The 18,323-nt window shown below is 41.7% G+C and overlaps 1 protein-coding gene and 1 pseudogene across 1 annotated transcript; both read left to right on the top strand.

Annotated features, from left to right (window-relative positions):
* Window positions 1-11,702: 11,702 nt before the first annotated feature.
* On the top strand, window positions 11,703-12,481 carry LOC102961895 (annotated as a pseudogene).
* A 197-nt stretch (window positions 12,482-12,678) lies between these two features.
* Window positions 12,679-13,297, top strand: LOC122230436 (tubulin alpha chain-like). The gene has a single exon (XM_042961652.1). It carries the CDS (start codon window positions 12,705-12,707, stop codon window positions 13,173-13,175), a length of 471 nt encoding a protein of 156 aa, XP_042817586.1. The 5' UTR covers window positions 12,679-12,704; the 3' UTR covers window positions 13,176-13,297.
* The last annotated feature ends 5,026 nt before the right edge of the window (window positions 13,298-18,323 follow it).

The following is an 18,323-nucleotide window of genomic DNA, read 5'->3' as shown; positions in this document are numbered from 1 at the left end:
GAAAGCTCTCCTGTCCCCCCCCCCCCCCCCCCCCCGCCAAGGAGGACTACTACCTTTCCTTCAGATTCCGGCTGATGGTCACCTGGGGACCTTTCTTGACTGCCTTATCTAACACAGGTTCCCCTATTCTTATCCTACCATCTTACTTGTTTCTCTCTGCTTTGAATTTAGCCTCAAAGTCCACTTAGATGAAGTCTAAAAAGAGCCCACACTCTTAAGCAATACTTTAAAACATGCTTTTTCAAAAGGTTTGCTTTTAAAAAGTTGGGATAGTAAAGACAGTTTAAAAACATTAAAAAAAATTATCTGATACTTCAAAAATGGATAGAATCGATATCCAATAACAGTCTAAGCAAATCTATGTATGACTTTGAAGACATTATAATCATGCTTTTGGAAATTAGTTCATGATGGAATTGCTCACCTAAAAAGAACAGAAAACTTAGTTCTGTTTACTACATAGACTAGAGAACAGACAAGTAAAAGAAAATTATGACTCAGAAATAACCACTAATAAGACAGATCAAGGAATACATGGACCAATGGAACAGTACAGAGAGCCAGAAATAAGCCCTCGCCTATATGGTCAATTAATCTATGACAAAGGAGGGAAGAATATATAATGGAGAAAAGACATCTCAATAAGTGCTGTTGGGGAAATGACCACTTTCTTGCATGATACACAAAAATAAACTCAAAGACTTAAATGTGAGACCTGAAATCTTAAAACTCTTAAAAGGAAACACAGGCAATAATCTCTTGGCCATTTGCCTTGGCAACATTTGCTAGACATGTCTCCTTAGGAGAGGGAAACAAAAGCAGAAATAGACTATTGGTATTATACCAAAAATAAAAAGCTTTTGAACAGCAAAGGAAATCAACAAAATGAAAAGGCGACCTAGTGAATGAAAGAAAATATTTACACTCAGTATGTCCAATAAGGGGTTAATAGCCAAGATATATAAAGAACTTGTTCAACTCAATGCTAAAGAAGTTAAATAATCTAATTTTAAAATGGGCAGAGAACCCATTTCGGTTCAGGTCATGATCTCATGGTTCTTGAGATAGAGCCCCGCATCGGGCTTTGTGCTAATGGTGAGGAGCCTGCTTGGGATTCTCTCTCCCTCACTCGCTGACTCTCCCCCACTCACTCTGTCTCTCAAATAAACTTCAGGAAAAAAAAAAAAAGATTGCTTTGGCTATGCACGGTTTTTTTGCAGTTCCATACACATTTTAGGATTGCTTGTTCTAGCTCTGTGAAAACTGTTGGTATTTTGATAGGCATTGTGTTAAATATGTAGATTGCTTTGGGTAGTGTTGACATTTTAACAGTATTTGTTCTTCCTACCCATGAGCCTTTGTGTCATCTTCAATTTCTTTCATTAGTGTTTTATAGTTTTCATAATACATGTCTTTCACCTCTTTGGTTAGGTTTATTCCTATGTATCTTATTGTTTTTGGTGCAATTGTAAATGGGATTCCTTAATTTCTCTTTCTGCCACATCATTATTGGTGTATAAATGCATTGGATTTGTGTACACTGATTTTATATCCTGTGACTTTACTGAGATCATGTATCAGTTCTAGCAGGTTTTTGGTAGAGTCTTTCAGGTTTTCTCTGTGGGTTTCAGGTCATCTGCAAAGAGTGAAAGTTTGACTTGTTTCTTGCCTATTTGGATGCCTTTTATTTCTTTTCATTGTCTGATGACTGAGGCTACAAATTCCAGTACTATGTTATGTTACTGTTATTTAACAGTAGTGAGAGTGGACATCCTTGTGTTGTTTCTGATCGTAGTGGAAAAGCTCTGCCTTTCCCCATTGAGGATGGTATTGGCTGTGGGTTAATATATGGCCTTTATTATGTTGAGGTATGTTCTTCTAAACCTGCTTCGTTGTTTTTTTTTTTTTTTATCGTGAATGGATGCTGTACTTTGTCAAATGCTTTTTCTGCACCTATTGAAATGATCATATGGCTCTCATCCTTTTTTTAAATTAATGTGTATCATGTTGATTGACTTGCGAATATTGAACCATGCTTGCAACCCAGGAGTAAATTCCTCTTGATTGTGGTGAGTGATTTTTTAAATATATTGTTGGATTTGACTTGCTAGTATTTTATTGAGAATTTTTGCATCCATATTCATTAAGGATATTGGCTGTAGTTCTTGTTTTTAGTGGAGTCTTTATCTGGTTTTGGGTTTGGGGTAATTCTGGCCTCATAGAATAAATCTGGAAGTTTTCCTTCATTCAGAAAGTAACTCTTAAAAAAACCAAAGGACACTTTACACTTCGGATGCTCTGAGGGCAGCTCCATTAACTTAGCTATAAGTAAATAAGCAGAAATTAAAACCAGCCCACCCACTCCTCCCTTCCTTTGTGGTGGAAGTATCTTCTTCGAGGTAACATTAATACATCTCTCTGTGCCCAGACACCTGCAACCCCCTCTCAGGAACTTTGTGTGATTGACTATCTCTCTTTTTACATCTGCATATTTAATCTCTCCAAACTGGGTATATTACGTTAGGACTTAAACATGTTCTAGTTTCCCATTACTTTAAAAATCTTTTGCCACGGACGCATGGATGGTTCAGTAGATTAAGCGCCCATCTCTTGATTTTGGCTCATGACCTCCCAGTTTGTGGGTTCAAGCCTCGCGTCAGGCTCCGCAATGACAATGTGGAGCCTGCTTGGGATTCTCGCGCTCTCATCCTCTGCCTCTCCTCCAGTTGTGCACGTGCACTGTCTCAAAATAAATTTAAAAAAAATCTTTTGCCTTGGCCACATCTTTCTGTAATTACTACACTTTGTCCTATTCACACTTGTCTATATTCAGTTCTTTACGTATTTGTCCTTTATTGATTACTAAACCTACCCAACCTACCATCCATCCTTAATGTATTATTTCCAACTAAGGTTAACAGTATTCCTCATGTTGCTCTATGATATGTTCACTTTTTAAGACTTCATCATCTAATCTCACCTCTAAAGAGCATTTAAAAGAACTGACTTTACCTTCCTTCTTGAGACACTGGTTTGTCTTGGTTTGGCAAAACTCCAGTCTTTCTGGTTTTCCTCTTATCTACTAAGACTCCTTTATTCAGCCTACCTTTAAATAGAGCAGGTCTTCATGGTCAGTAGCAGACATTCTCTTCTCACACCATCCACTTTCTCTCTGCAATGTTAGTTGCCTCCACAAGACCTACTGTAGTCTATCTACTGATGGTGCTAAAATTGTATCTTCATCCTGGACACCTCCTCTGGTCCAGAAGTGCAGCCGGTTCATCTGGATGTCTCAAACTCTATAAAGTTAACATGACAAAAACTGCAGCTACTGCCTCTTTCTTCCATCATAGACTCCTCTATGTTTTGTTTCTTAATATATTAGAGCCAAGCTAGTCAGTTTTTATAGGACCAACTAGCAAAATCTCATGGGCTTCATTCAGCAATTAACTTCCCCTTTCTCTGAAAACTTGATTTCTAATACTGAAATGTTTGGGATTCCCTGCTTCTCTGATCACTTGGTTCAGTGACCTTGGTTCTATCATCATTTCTAGCCTAAGCACAAGAGTTCTGTAAATATTCTTCTTCTATTCCTCCCTTCCCTATGTTCCTATCCAAACACATGCATCAAACATAAAATATTTAACTCTACATACCTCTGTGGGCTTTTTCTTTTCTTTTCTTTTTTTTTTTGTGGCCTTTTTTCTTTTTTAAAAACAAGGTTACTCTGTTGACTGTATGCATGTTTTTTTTTTTTTTAATCAATAAGCTTACTTTTCTCACATAAAAATAGCCAAATACAAGCAGTATACTGCTGGTACAGCTATTTAAATAGGTCTCTGAGGAATCAGGATCTCCTTCTTTTATACCATCCTTAGGCCACGGTTATCATTCTCAAGGCCACAGATGGCTCTTTCAGCTCTAGGAATGGAAAACTCGAAGGGAAAACAACCGGGAAGGTATAAAAGGTGAAGCGCCAAAGGCAAAGAGAAAAAGCTACATAGGTCTGTTTCCAGTGATACTAGTTTTGATTCTCAAGATGAGGAAAATGGCTACACTTGGCTGCAAGGAGACTGCGAGGAGTTTTATAACTGGACATATTGCTAGTGTGAGCCAAAATAGGGTTATCAGTAGGAAAAGATGAGATGGATGTCTGACTGACTAGTAACAGTATCTGCCACAACAGGCCAGAAAGAAAATACCAATAAAGTAGTATCAGATACTCCAGCTCCTCTAAACATAATGCAATTAACTTAGAAATCATTAAGAAGATAACTGCAAACTTCAAATCATATTTTAAAAAGCATAATTCTAAACCCATATAGATTCAAAAAGTTGTGATACATGTATACATTTAGAATTAAACTAACACAGACCAAAATGTATTACATTGCTGAAGAGGTGTTTTAGAGGACTATATAGTTTTACATGCTTATTTTGGATAACAAACACTGTAACAATGAGTTGGGGTTCACTTTAAGACAATGAAAAAAGCAATTCTACATTCATAACATTTATACAGTTTCTCTCCCAGTATGAATTCTCTTGTGCATAGTAAGCGAACAACTCCAACTGAAGGCTTTTCCACATTGAATACATTCATAGGGTTTTTCACCAGTGTGAGTTCTCGTGTGTCTCCTAAGGCAAGAGGAAACACTGAAGGTCTTCCCACATTCGTTACATTGATAGGATTTCTCTCCAGTATGAGTTCTCACATGTATCCTAAGGGATGAGAAACTCTAAAAACGTTCCCAGTCATTGGATTCATAGAGATTCTCTTGAGTGTGTATTTTCTTGTGAACTTTAAGGTGCGAGCTTGTTGTAAAGGCTTTTCCACAGCCACTGCATTCATAGTTTCTCCCCAGTGTGCATTCTCTTGTGCACTATAGGATAACTTGTGCCAAAGGATTTTCCACAATGATTACGTTCATAAGGTTTCTCTCTGGTGTGAGTTCTCACATGAACCTTAACAGATGTTTTCTGACTGAATGCTTTTCCACGTTGATTACACTCATACACCCATGTGACTTTTCTTTTGCAAAATAAGATTAGAATTTCTTTTGAATGCTTTCCCACATTGATTACATGATATTTCTTTTCACTAGGAGTTTGCTCTTGTTGCCTAAGGGATGGATAATGACAAAAAGCCTTGCTTTTATTACATTCATAGGGATTAAATTGTTATATATAGGAAGCATTATGTTTGAAGTGTATGCCATATTTGAAACATGCATACTCTTTTTGTGCTGTTTGAGTTTTTTCCAAGGTGTCACAGAGCTCTATCCTATGTATGACTTTCACAGAGATTCCCAGTTTCTTGTAATTGTTTAAGATTGATTTTTTTAAAACACATTTATTTATTTTGAGAGACAAAGCATGAGCAGGTTAGGGGCGGAGAGAGAGAGAGACATACAGATTCTGAAACAGGCTCCAGGCTCTGAGCACAGAGCCTGATGCAGGGCTCAAACCCATGAACCATGAAATTATGACCTGAGCCTAAGTCGGACGTTTACCTTACTGAGCCACCCAGGCACCCCAAGATTGAATTATGTTCTTTTTAAAAATTTTTTTTCACATTTATTTTTGAGAGATCGAGACAGAGCACAAGTGGGGGAGGGGCAGAGAGACAATGAGACACAAAATTCGAAGCAGGCTCCAGGCTCTGAGCTGTCAGCACAGAGTCCAATGCGGGGCTTGATCTCACAAACCGTGAGATCATGATCTGAGCTGAAGTCAGATGCTTAACTGACTGAGCCACCCAGCCACCCCAGATTGAATTATATTTCAAACACTCAATACTAAGTAGCATTTATGGCAATGTTTAGTGGAGACTCTCTTGAAAAAAACAAGTTTTGATTTAAGTTTAGAGTTTTCCTCTAATTCATGGTCATAGAATCTCTTCTGAGATGCTGTTTTCTTTTGGGTCACTTGCCTCATATTTCTCCCTGGGATCTTGCACTGTTTTCTGGTCTTATGGAATTCTTGGTCTTCACTTAATGTGGAAGACCAATCATCCATTATGAATCTTATCATTTTCACTGCACTATAGGATTTTTCCTTACAAATATTCTGCTTAAGAGTGGAGTCTTTTTTTTAACGTTTATTTATTTTTGAGACAGAGAGAGACAGAGCATGAACGGGGGAGGGTCAGAGAGAGGGAGACACAGAATCTGAAACAGGCTCCAGGCTCTGAGCTGTCAGCACAGAGCCCGACGCGGGGCTCGAACCCATGGACCGCGAGATCATGACCTGAGCCGAAGTCGGACGCTTAACCGACTGAGCCACCCAGACGCCCCAAGAGTGGAGTCTTTTAAGTTGAATCTACTAGACTGGATAGGTGCCTTGGAGAATTCGCTTTGTCATAGTATATATATATATATATATATATATATATATATATATATATTTATTTATTTATTTTTGAGACAGAGAGAGACAGAGCACGAGTGGAGGAGGGGTAGAGAGAGAGGGAAACACAGAATCCCAAGCAGGCTCCAGGTTCTGAGCTGTCAGCACAGAGTCTGATATGGGGCTCGAACCCACGAGCTGCGAGATCATGACCTGAGCCAAAGTCAGATGCTCAACTGACTGAGCCACCCAGGCGCCCCTCTTTCTCATAGTTCTTATCTCTTCTTTACCCAACAGGGAGATCACAGTAGGCTTCTGTAATTGATATTCCACTGACGTAAGATTTATATAGCTTCCCAACATCACATCTCTGTAAATTCTTCTCTGAGCAGAATCAAGCATCATCCACCCCTGGGTGAACTCCCCAGCCACATCCTTAAAGGTCACTGGTCCCTGTAACCACGTTGTGGGAAATCAAGCCATCATCCTTTCTTCCTCAGTGTTTCTCACATAGAAATAGAGTCCTGTGTCGACAGAACCCTTATGGAGGACAGGTTAATGGCTGCCATCTTGAGAGTCTAAAAGTGATATCTGCTTGCACAACAGAGCAGAGAGATCAGGATATTTCTTGTTTCTCTGATCCAACCACAGCATGGATACATTTCACTGGGTATCCTCCCTGCAGCCAAAGAGGCAGGTTCAGGTGAAAGAAGAAAGGTGGAAACAGGGCCCCATAGGTGGCAAGGTAAAAAGAAAAATTGTAGACCCCCTCCACTACCCCAGCAGGGTTTGGCCAGCTTAAAATCTTTTTTTTTTTAATGTTTTTATTTATTTTTGAGACAGAGAGAGATGCTCAAGTAACCGAGCCACCCAGGTGCCCTTAAAATCTTTACTAGGATTTGTAGTCACATGCAAAATAGTCATCGTGGTTATTTATACTGGTTTCTCCTGGAGACTATTTGTCAGTAATGGGTGGGAGAAGCATGCATTATTATTATTTTTTAAAGTTTTTCCATTTCTTTCAAGAGAGAGAGAGAAAGAACAGGGGAGGGGCAGAGAGAGGGAAAGAGAATCCCAGGCAGGCTCTGTGCTGTCAGCACAGAGTCTAATAAGGGGCTCGATCCCCCGAGCCACAAGATCATGACTTGAGCCAAAATCAAGTCAGACACTCAACTGACTGAGCTACTCAGGTGCCCCAGGAGCATGCATTATAGAAAAAAGATTAAAGCTAAAGAGAACCAGCTAAAAGAAGCATGGTTGTTTAATTTTGTGTGTACTTTTTAGTTACCTTCTGGAATGGAAAAATAATTTTCCTGTTAAACACAACTATTTTAGGTAGGCTTACTTTTCTACATATCACTTGATGTTTTTAACTGAATAACACACATGATCAACAACACTGATGATGTGGCTGCTACTCTACTCAGGAATTTTATTACAGTTGTTAAAGGTAGATATGTGACTTTGAAACAAATGTTCATTTGTTTACCTCCAATTCAGTCTCTCTTCCCAAAGTCTGTATTTTCTCATGATAATTTATTCTATCTAGAAATTGAATGGGATCTACAAAGAAGCACAAACCATGATCCAAACGTTGGGAAGAAGGTCATAACAATGTTAATTAGATGGTATAACACTTTCCTAAATAATTTTTACGATAGCTTTAAAATAAATTAAAAAAAAACCAGTGTGTATACAAAAAATTAGTGCTTAGACTTTAAGGATCACAACAAATCATGCAATAATTTATTAGGTTAATATTTTTACAAGTCTCACTTTTTGAAGATTAGATGATAACCTCCAAATGAGAGCCCCCATCTCAATACAATAGAGTTAAGTTTTAATGGGAAAAAATACAGAATTGGCATTTATTTTTATTTTATTTTATTTTTTAAAATTTTCATCCAAAGTAGTTAGCATATAGTGCAACAATGATTTCAGGAGTAGATTCCTTAGTGCCCCTTACCCATTTAGCCCATTCCCCCTCCCACAACCCCTCCAGTAACCCTCAGTTTATTCTCCATATTTATGAGTCTCTTCTGTTTTGTTCCCCTCCTTGTTTCTATATTATTTTTGTTTCCCTTCCCTTATGTTCACCTGTTTTGTCTCTTCCAAGTCCTCATATGAGTGAAGTCGTATGATATTTGTTTTTCTCTAATTTCACTTAGCATAATACCCTCCATTTCCATCCACGTGGTTGCAAATGGCAAGATTTTATTCTTTTTGATTGCCGAGTAATTCTCCATTGTGTGTATGTGTATATGTGTGTGTATATATATATATATATATATATATATACATATATATATATATATATATATATATATATATATACCACATCTTCTTTATCCATTCATCCATCGATGGACATTTGGACTCTTTCCATACTTTGGCTATTGTTGATAGTGCTGCTATAAACACTGGGGTGCATGTGTCCCTTTGAAACAGCCCACCTGTATCCCTTGGATAAATACCTAGTAGTGCAATTGCTGGGTCATAGGGTAGTTCTATTTTTAGTTTTTTGAGGAACCTCCATACTGTTTTCCAGAGTGGCTGCACCAGATTGCATTTCAAAAACAGTGCAAAAGAGATCCTCTTTCTTCGCATCCTCGTCAACATCTGTTGTTGCCTGAGTTGTTAACGTTAGCCATTCTGACTGGTGTAAGGTGTTATCTCTTTGTGGTTTTCATTTGTATTTCTCTGATGATGAGTGAAGTTGAGCATTTTTTCATGTGTCGGTTGGCCATCTGGATGTCTTCTCTGGAGAAGTGTCTATTCATGTCTTTTGCCCATTTCTTCACTGGATTATTTGTTTTTTGGGTGTTGAGTTTGATAAGTTGGCATTTTTATTTAGACAAATATCTTTGACAGGTAGATTCTATGTCCTTAAAACCAGAAAGGTCTGTCTCTTTGGGGTAAACCATATAGAAATAGATTTCCATCCGATTTGTTGATTCCTGTATTACGAGTACCTAGAACATTTCCCAGCATATGGCAGACACTCAACAAATATTTATCGAATAAGCTGAATGAGTCCACAGCAGTTAAGGTTTTGTGCAGGAGGTCCTCCCATCCCCCCACCCCCCACCCCCCCCCCCATCCCACGTCCATACCCTTCTTTCAGGAGCAAAACAAAATTAGAAAGTTATGTTTCCTGTTCAAAAAAGGAACTTATTTTGCCTTCTGGTTAAAGCTTTTTAAGTTAAGAATTGTACTCTGGACTTGCTCCTTAATTCCCCAAGTTTCATTTCTTTTCTAGTTACAGAACTAATAAGAAAAACTAAATGACTTTAGGGACAAACAGGAAAAAAATATTTGAATAAATGGAGACATTCATCATGATCATGGATCCAATATTATATTGGTTTCAATTTTTCTCTGACCAGAATTGAATTGTATTTTCATTAATCTATATATTCAACAGGGACTTCTTGAAATGAGCATCTGATTTTTTAAGGTTTTATAGGAAAACAAAGCTACATGAATAACAGGGCAATTATTAAAATAGTGCTTTGTCCCTACTATATTTCAAAATGTGTTATAAATCTCTAGTAACTTAAACATAATGATAATGAGGCAATAATAAAAAGTAAAACAGTAACTTTAGAAACAGGTTGATGTGTAGCTGGCCGTTTCGTACATGATAAAGGCAGCAGTGTAAATCATGGGGGAAAAGGATGCACTAGTTATCAAAATGCTGTCAAGACAAATGACTATCCTTTTGAGAAAAGCGTAAATTCTACTTCACATATTTCCAGAGAGAGGGGGAGAGAGAGGAGACACAGAATCCAAAGCAGGCTCCAGGCTCTGAGCTGTCAGCACAGAGCCCAATGCAGGGCTTGAACCCATGAACTGCAAGATGATGACCTAAGCCAAAGTTGGATGCTTAACCGACTGAGCCACCCAGGTGCCCCAATTGTTTTAATTTTTAAAGGAGTTCTTATTAGAGATAGATTCTGAAATATTTACAATATATCGTGTAAAAGGTCTGCTTCAAAATAGTGATGGATACCAGGGTGTTCATTATCTTTTTTTTTTTTTTTTTTAATATTCATTTATGTTGAGAGAGAGACAGGCTGAGGTAGAGACAGAATCAGAAGTAGGCTCCACACTGTCAGCATAGACCCAATGTGGGGTTCAATCTCATGAATCTTGAGATCGTGACCTAAGATGAAATCAAGAGTCAGATTCTCAACAGTCTGAGCCACCCAGGTGCCCCATCATTACACTTTTTTTATGTTCTGAAATTTTCATAATATAAATCTAAAAATCATCAGAGAGAGATTTTACTCATAAAACATTAATAGGATGTATGGGTTATTATTTACATATAAAATCACAAATTAAGAGATCTTAAGAAATTTAAAATCATAACAGAAACCAAAAACAGGTAAAAAGGTTTAAAGATAAAGCTGAGGAACTCTTCCAGCAAGCAGACCTCCCAAAAGAGATAAGCAGTGAGAAAGAAAATGTAAGAAAATGATATGATCAATTTCAAAGGTTCAACACCAGATTATTCAGAATTCCAGAAAGAAAAAAACAGGAGGAAGAGAGAAACAAATACAGGAGAAATTCCTAAAAACAGTGAAATATCTAAGCACTGACCCATTGAAACGGGCAATTTCTTAAAGACTGGAACTAAACATATCATCATGAAAGCTTTGAATACCAAAAATAAGATGATCTAAAAGTTCCAAGAGATGATAAACAGGTTACATACAAATCAGTAACAGGCATGACTTTTCAATGGTAACACTGTTCATTTTTGTTTTTAACGTTTATTTATTTTTGAGACAGAGGGAGACAGCATGAAAGGGGGAGGGTCAGAGAGAGAGGGAGACACAGGATCTGAAACAGGCTCCAGGCTCCGAGCTGTCAGCACAGAGCCCGACGCGGGGCTCGAACTCACGGACCGTGAGATCATGACCTGAGCCGAAGTCAGATGCTCAACCGACTGAGCCACCCAGGCACCCCTGTTCTTTTTTTTTTTTTTAAGTTTATTCATCCATCCTGAGAATGAGAGAACACAAACGCCCCGTGCAAGTGGGGAAGGAGCAGAGAGAGAGAGGGAGAGAGAGGATCCCAACCCGGCTCCCTATGGTTAGCTCAGAGCCCAATGCAGGGCCTGACCCCACGAACCGTGAGATCATGATGTGAACCCAAACCAGGAGTTGGACGTCCAACCGACTGAGTCACCCTGGCACCTCTTCATTGTTCCCTTTCTATCTAGCTTTGCCCGCTTTCAAAATCCCGAGGGAAGGCAGGTTCTTACATCGACCACCTAAGAGACATGCTGTAAGAAGCAACAGCCCCTCCCTGTCCTCCCCACCACCCGCTCAGCAGCCACGTGAACGCACCTCCACCCGTGCTGGCCAGGCCGGCATCCAGTTGTACTGCCTGGAACAGGGCATCCCGCCCATCGGTCAGAACAATGGGGGAGGGACGTGCCCTTCAACACCTTCTCCACTGAGATGGGTGCTGACAAGCATAGGCCCAGGGCAGTGTTTGTAGACCTGGAAGCACTGGCCCCCACCGCCGGCTCCTCCACCCCAGCAGCCCACCGCAGACAGGGGAAGTGACCCCGATAACTACGCCTGAGGGCACTACACCGTCAGCAAGGAGATCACTGACCTTGTCTTGGACTGAATGCAGAAACTGGCTGACTCGTGCACGAGTCTTTGGGGCCTCTTGGTTTTCCACAGCCACGGAGGGGGAACTGGTTCCAGGTTCACCTCCTGCTGACGCAACCCTGTCGAGTCTGACAAGAAGTCCAAGCGGGAATTCTCCATTTACCCAGCCCCCAGGTCTCCGCAGCTGTATTGAGCCCAACTCCATCCTCACTACCCACACCATCTTGGAGCACTCTGATTGTGTCTTCACGGCAGACGATGAGGCCATCTAGGACATCTGTTGCGGCAACCTCGATATCGAGCATCCAACCCACGCTGACCTAAATAGGTTGACGGGTCAAACTGTGTCTTCCATCACTGCTTCCTTCAGATTCGATGGAGCCCTGAATGTTGATCTGACAGATTCCAGACCAACCTGGGTGCTTTACCCCTGCGTCCACTTCCCTCTGGCCACATACGCTCCTTTCATCTCTGCTGAGAAAGCCTACCACGAACAGCTTTAAAAAAAAATTTTTTTTAATGTTTATTTTTGAGAGAGAGAGAGAGAGAGAGAGACAGAGCTCAAGAGGGGAAGGCCAGAGAGAGAGGGAGACACAGAATCTGAAGCAGGCTCCAGGCTCTGAGCCGTCAGCACAGAGCCCGATGCAGGGCTCGAACTCACAAACCGCAAGATCATGACCTGAGCCGAAGTCGGACACTTACCTGAGCCACCCAGGCGCCCCTACCATGAACAGTTTTGAGCCAGCCAAGCAGACAGTAAAATGTGACCCTTGCCATGGTAAATACACGGCTTGCTGCCTGTTGTACTGTGGCAACGTGGTTCCCAAAGAGGTCAGTGCCGCCACTGCCACCAGCGAGACCAAGCATACCGTGCCATTTGTGGACTGGCGCCCTACTGGCTTCAAAGTTGGCATTAATTACCGGCCTCCCCCTGTGGTATCTGGTGGAGACCTGGCCAAAGTACAGCGAGCTGTGGGCACGGTGAGCAACACCACAGCCATTGCTGAGGCCTGGGCTCACCTGGACCACAAGTTTGGCCTGACGTATGCCAAGCGTGCCTGTGTTCACTGGCATGTGGGTGAGGGCACGGAGGGAGGAGAGTGCTCTGAGGCCCACGAGGACATGGCTGTCCTTGAGAGGGATGATGAGGAGGTTGGTGTGGATCCTGTCGAAGGAGAGGGTGAAGAAGAACACTAAACTTAAAAAAGCCACAAACGTGCTGCTTTTACAGGGAAGCTTATTCTGTTCTAAACATTGAAAAGTTGTGCTCTGATCAATTAATTTCATATACAATTACTGACCTATGCTTTAAAACACAATGAGACCCAAGCTGTCCATTTCTCTGATGGGTTTGAAAAAAGTATTCCCTGTTTTAAATGAAAAGAAAAATTCTTAAGGAAAATAATTGCCTTTCCAGGACTCATACAGAAGGCCAAAATACCAAACAAATATGAGGACGAGATAAAGTATTTTGTAGTTATGAACAACTTAGCTCATATGGGCTCTTTTTCCAGAAGGTAATAAGATTATAATCTACCAAAAAGGAAAAAAAGCTTCCAGGAAATAAATCCAAAACAGAGATGAGCCGAGGGAATACATAAGGGTAAAGGGACGTCTCACAATGCCAGGAGGGTTATATATGCCTGGAGAGTAACGGATCCGTCAGACCTCAGGAGGCTCGAAGGCTCCTCAGAAAAATGGCAAGGCTGCATGACAGGTTTGACCTTGAGGAAAACAGAATTGAGAGGCATTTTACATGGACTTAGTGAAAACAAAGAAAATGAATAAGAAAGGCAATTACTAAAAATAGGAAGAGCAGAATTTGCACAAGAAAGAAACTCATTATGGTTCAGCACTAAACCATATAAATAACTGTATTTATACAGTTATTACAATGAAAGTGCTGCACATGGACAGAACCAACATTTGTGAGAGAACTACATTGTAACACTTGCAATATAACTGCATTATGGTTTAAGAATGTAGGAAGGATGGACGTAATAAGATTCTCATTTAACGCAGTAAGAAATCGAAAAATGTCTCAAATTGATGAACTTCAAAAATACTGAAGACAGTTTAGGGGCGCCTGGGTGGCTCAGTCGGTTAAGCGTCTGACTCCGGCTCGGGTCATGATCTCGCGGTCCGTGAGTTCGAGCCCCGCGTCGGGCTCTGTGCTGACGGCTCAGAGCCTGGAGCCTGTTTCAGACTCTGTGTCTCCCTCTCTCTCTGCCCCTCCCCTGCTTATGCTGTGTCTCTGTCTCAAAAATAAATAAACGTTAAAATAAAAAAAAATTAAAAAAAAATACTGAAGACAGTTTAAATAAGTGCAAACAGCTTAAAAATTTGAAAGCGGTTGCCATTGAGAAGAAACAGGGACCTCTGTTTTTATTATGAGCCTTTTTAACATATTAGATATCTATTTATTTGTTCATTGCTTTTGAGAGAGAGAGAGAGCACATGCACACATGATCAGGGAAAGGGGGAGAGGGAGAGGGAGAGAATGTTAAGCAGGCTCCACGCTCAGTGGAGAACCCTATGCAGGGCTCCATCCCATGACCCTAGGATCATGACCTGAGCAGAAATCAAGAGTGGGATGCTCAACCGACTGAGCCACTCAGGCACCCCAACATAATAGATTTTTAAAAAAATGTATATATATATTTCTTAAAAAGTAAATAAATTCCAGAGAAAATACATGAATTAGTCAACCAAATCAAGAAGTAGAAAAACAGCAACAAAGTAAATTTAAAAATACAGAGTAAGTTACTGTACAGAAAACCAAAATACAAAGACATAAAACCAAACACAAAAACTATCAAAATCCACTTCTTTGAAAAGATTAACATAGATATATATAATGCAGGACTAATCCATAAAAAAAGGATGGCCCAGAAAAATATTAAACTCAAAAAGGAAGAAATGGCTACAATTATAGCAATGATTTTTAAGTATCACTAAAAAGCAGTGATTTTTATTTTTTTAAAAAAATTTTTTTCAACGTTTTTTATTTATTTTTGGGAAAGAGAGAGACAGAGCATGAACGGGGGAGGGGCAGAGAGAGAGGGAGACACAGAATCGGAAACAGGCTCCAGGCTCCGAGCCATCAGCCCTGAGCCCGACGCGGGGCTCGAACTCACAGACCGCGAGATCGTGACCTGGCTGAAGTCGGACGCTTAACCGACTGCGCCACCCAGGCGCCCCAAAAGCAGTGATTTTTTAAATCTCCAAAAAAATCACTGTAAAAGATTAGTATAAACAACTTTAGGCCAACAAACTTGAAAATTCAGATGAGATGAACAATTTTCTAGAAAACCTAAGTGTCCAAATTGACTAAGAACTAGAAAACTTAAATCCATCAACTACCGTTTAAAAACAAATTGGGAGTGCCTGGGTGGCTCAGTCAGTTAAGTGTCAGACTCTCGATTTCGGCTCAGGTCATGATCTCACAGTTCCTGAGACTGAGCCCCTTGTCGGGCTCTGTGTTGACAAGATGGAGCCTGTTTGGGATTGTCTTTCTCTCTCTCTGCCCCTCCTGCATATGTGCTCTCTCTCTCTCTCTCTCTCAAAAAAAAAAAAAAAAAAAGAATCAGATGTCAAATATCTACCCCTAAGGATTTTGAGCCCAAAACTTACAATGGAAAAACTATTTCACAAAATAGAAAGAAAAAAATCTAGACTTCCCAAGTTATTCATGAGACTTGTGAAATCTTTCTGGTACAGTACAGGAGACAGTTGCACAAGGAGAGTGTAGAGGCCACATTGAGGCAAACAGTCTTTTTTTTTTTTATATATATTTTTTTAACGTTTATTTATTTTTGAGACAGAGAGAGACAGAGCATGAATGGGGGAGGGTCAGAGAGAGGGAGACACAGAATCCAAAGCAGGCTCCAGGCTCCGAGCTGTCAGCACAGAGCCCCACGCGGGGCTCGAACTCACGGACCGTGAGATCATGACCTGAGCTGAAGTCGGCCGCTTAACCGACTGAGCCACCCAGGTGCCCCTGAGGCAAACAGTCTTGAGAGATGGAACGTAGAAAGGGCCACAGGGACCACGTGGCTGAATGCAGACAGACATTTCAGGCCCTAACTGACCAAGGGGCTACTTACAACCAGGCAGTTACCAAAAAGGGAAACTTCCATGCATGGCCATACCTGCCGCCTCATCTTCCCCCTTCAAAACAGCCCCGCCCACGGCCCTGTGCAGACGGCCTCCCCTCTGCTGTCCTGCCCTTGACAGGGAGCGCTGCTCCCTTGAGGTGCGCTCAGGAACTCCATCTCCCTCATTCTGTTTCGGGTGAATTCTTTTCACCCACTGCCACCAGCTTCCGCTTCATGGTGGCCCCACATTTGGGGACCCATCTGGTAGGGTGAGACCCCCACATGTAAACACCACAGACAGAACAAGAAGGTTAAAATGCAAGTAAAATATTAACAAATTGAATACAGCTGTTTACTAACGTGATAAAAGAACATTACATTTAATCACTGTTTGCACATTTGCAAGAATTACTGACAAGCAGAAAAACTACTGTTGTTACTATAACAGCTACTGAACACTCTTGTACCCACTGTATCTTGAAGCAGATCTGAGGATGCTATATTATTTTTAAGTATTTCAGAATTTATCGCTGTATATCTGTATAGGAGTGTGTGTGTGTGTGTGTTTTAAGAAAGCTCTATGCCCAGGGGTGCCTGGGTAGCTCAGTCGGTTAAGTGTCCAACTCTGGGTTTTGGCTCAGGTCATCATCTCATGAGTTTGAGCTTTCATGAGTTTGAGCCCCACATCTGGCTCTGCACTAACAGCGCAGAGCCTATTTGGGATTCTCTGTCTGTCTCTCTCTCTCTCTCTCTCTCTCTGCCCCTCCCCTACTCACGCTGTCTCTGCCTCTCTCAAAATAGATAAATAAACTTAAAAAAAAAAGAAAGCTCTATGCCCCTCCTGGGGTTTGAATTCACCACCACGACATCAAAAGTTGCATACTGGACTGAGCCAGCCAGGGACCCCCGGAATTTATCTCTGAATAACATGACCAGGATACTGTCACACCCACAAAATTAGCAGTAATTGCTTATTATCAAATATGTAGGCAGTGTTCAAACTTTTCTGTTATCAGGATGTTTTTATTATTTTTTTAAATGTTTCTTCATTTTTGAGAAAGAGAGAGGTGAGCGGGGTAGGGGCAGAGAGGGAGGGAGACACGGAATCCAAAGGAGGTTCCAGGCTCTGAGCTGTCAGCACAATGGGGTTCGAACCCACAAACTGAGATGTGACCTGAGCCGAAGTCAGATGCTCAACCAACTGAGCCTCGCAGGCGTCCCTCCGTTTTCAGTTTTTTATTATTTTCTACTTTTTTCCTTTGTCCAATTATTTATTTATTTAGAATTTTATTTTTTTAATATAATTTATTATCAATTTGGCCAAAATACAGTGTGTAAATAAAGTGTGCTCTTGGTTTTTGGGCTAGATTCCCGTGGTTCATGGCTTACATGCGACACCCAGTGCCCGTCACCCATTTCCCCCTCTCCCCTACTTGTTACCAGGTTTTAAAGTTATTTCTTGGGGTGCCTGGGTGGCGCAGTCGGTTGGGCGTCCAACTTCAGCCAGGTCACGATCTCGCGGTCCGTGAGTTCGAGCCCCGCGTCAGGCTCTGGGCTGACGGCTCGGAGCCTGGAGCCTGTTTCCGATTCTGTGTCTCCCTCTCTCTCTCTGCCCCTCCCCCGTTCATGCTCTGTCTCTCTCTGTCCCAAAAATAAATAAATGTTGAAAAAAGAAAATTTCTTTGACTCATGGACCAAATAAAGTTTCATACAATTTCAAATCCTTTTTTAAAAAAGGTTATTTATTTTGAGGGAGAGCGCGCAGCCCAAATGGAGAAGGGATAGAGAGGGAGGGAGAGAGAATCCCATGGGTGAGCTCGAGACCTGAGCAGAAATCAAGGGTCGCACGCCCAACCCACGGAGCCACCGGGGCGCCCCTCGAGTCCCTTTGAATTTAAGGTCTGCCGGGGAGAACGGAGACATCATTCCTGGGCCGCGACCCACGAGCAGACGAAGGATTAGGGCAGACCCAGGAAAAGCTCGCGGATCAGGTCACCGGTACATCCCAACGCCCACTCCCGAACCGGCGGCCCCCCCGCTCCACCGCCGTCCCGGGACCGCGCGCGGCTCCGCGCCCTCCCACCCTCGTGTCCCCGCCTTCCGGCCGGGCGAGGCCTCGGCCGCTCACCCGGCCTGGAAGAGCGCTCGGCGCGGGAGCGGCCCCTCCCCACGTCGCCTCTCACGGGCCGCGCCTCCTCCGCTCCGCGCGCTCCCACGCGCTGCCCTGTCCTCGCGGTACCTGCCTCTC

This window comes from Panthera tigris, chromosome D3, assembly GCF_018350195.1.
Source record: "Panthera tigris isolate Pti1 chromosome D3, P.tigris_Pti1_mat1.1, whole genome shotgun sequence".
NCBI lineage: Eukaryota > Metazoa > Chordata > Mammalia > Carnivora > Felidae > Panthera > Panthera tigris.
The sequence above is the reverse complement of the archived record's forward strand: the minus strand, read 5'-3'. Positions and strand labels throughout refer to the sequence as shown.

What these genes read in the sequence shown, in the direction of transcription:
- LOC122230436 (XM_042961652.1), top strand. Translation starts at nt 12,705, where the DNA reads ATGAACAGTTTTGAGCCAGCCAAGCAGACAGTAAAATGTGACCCTTGC.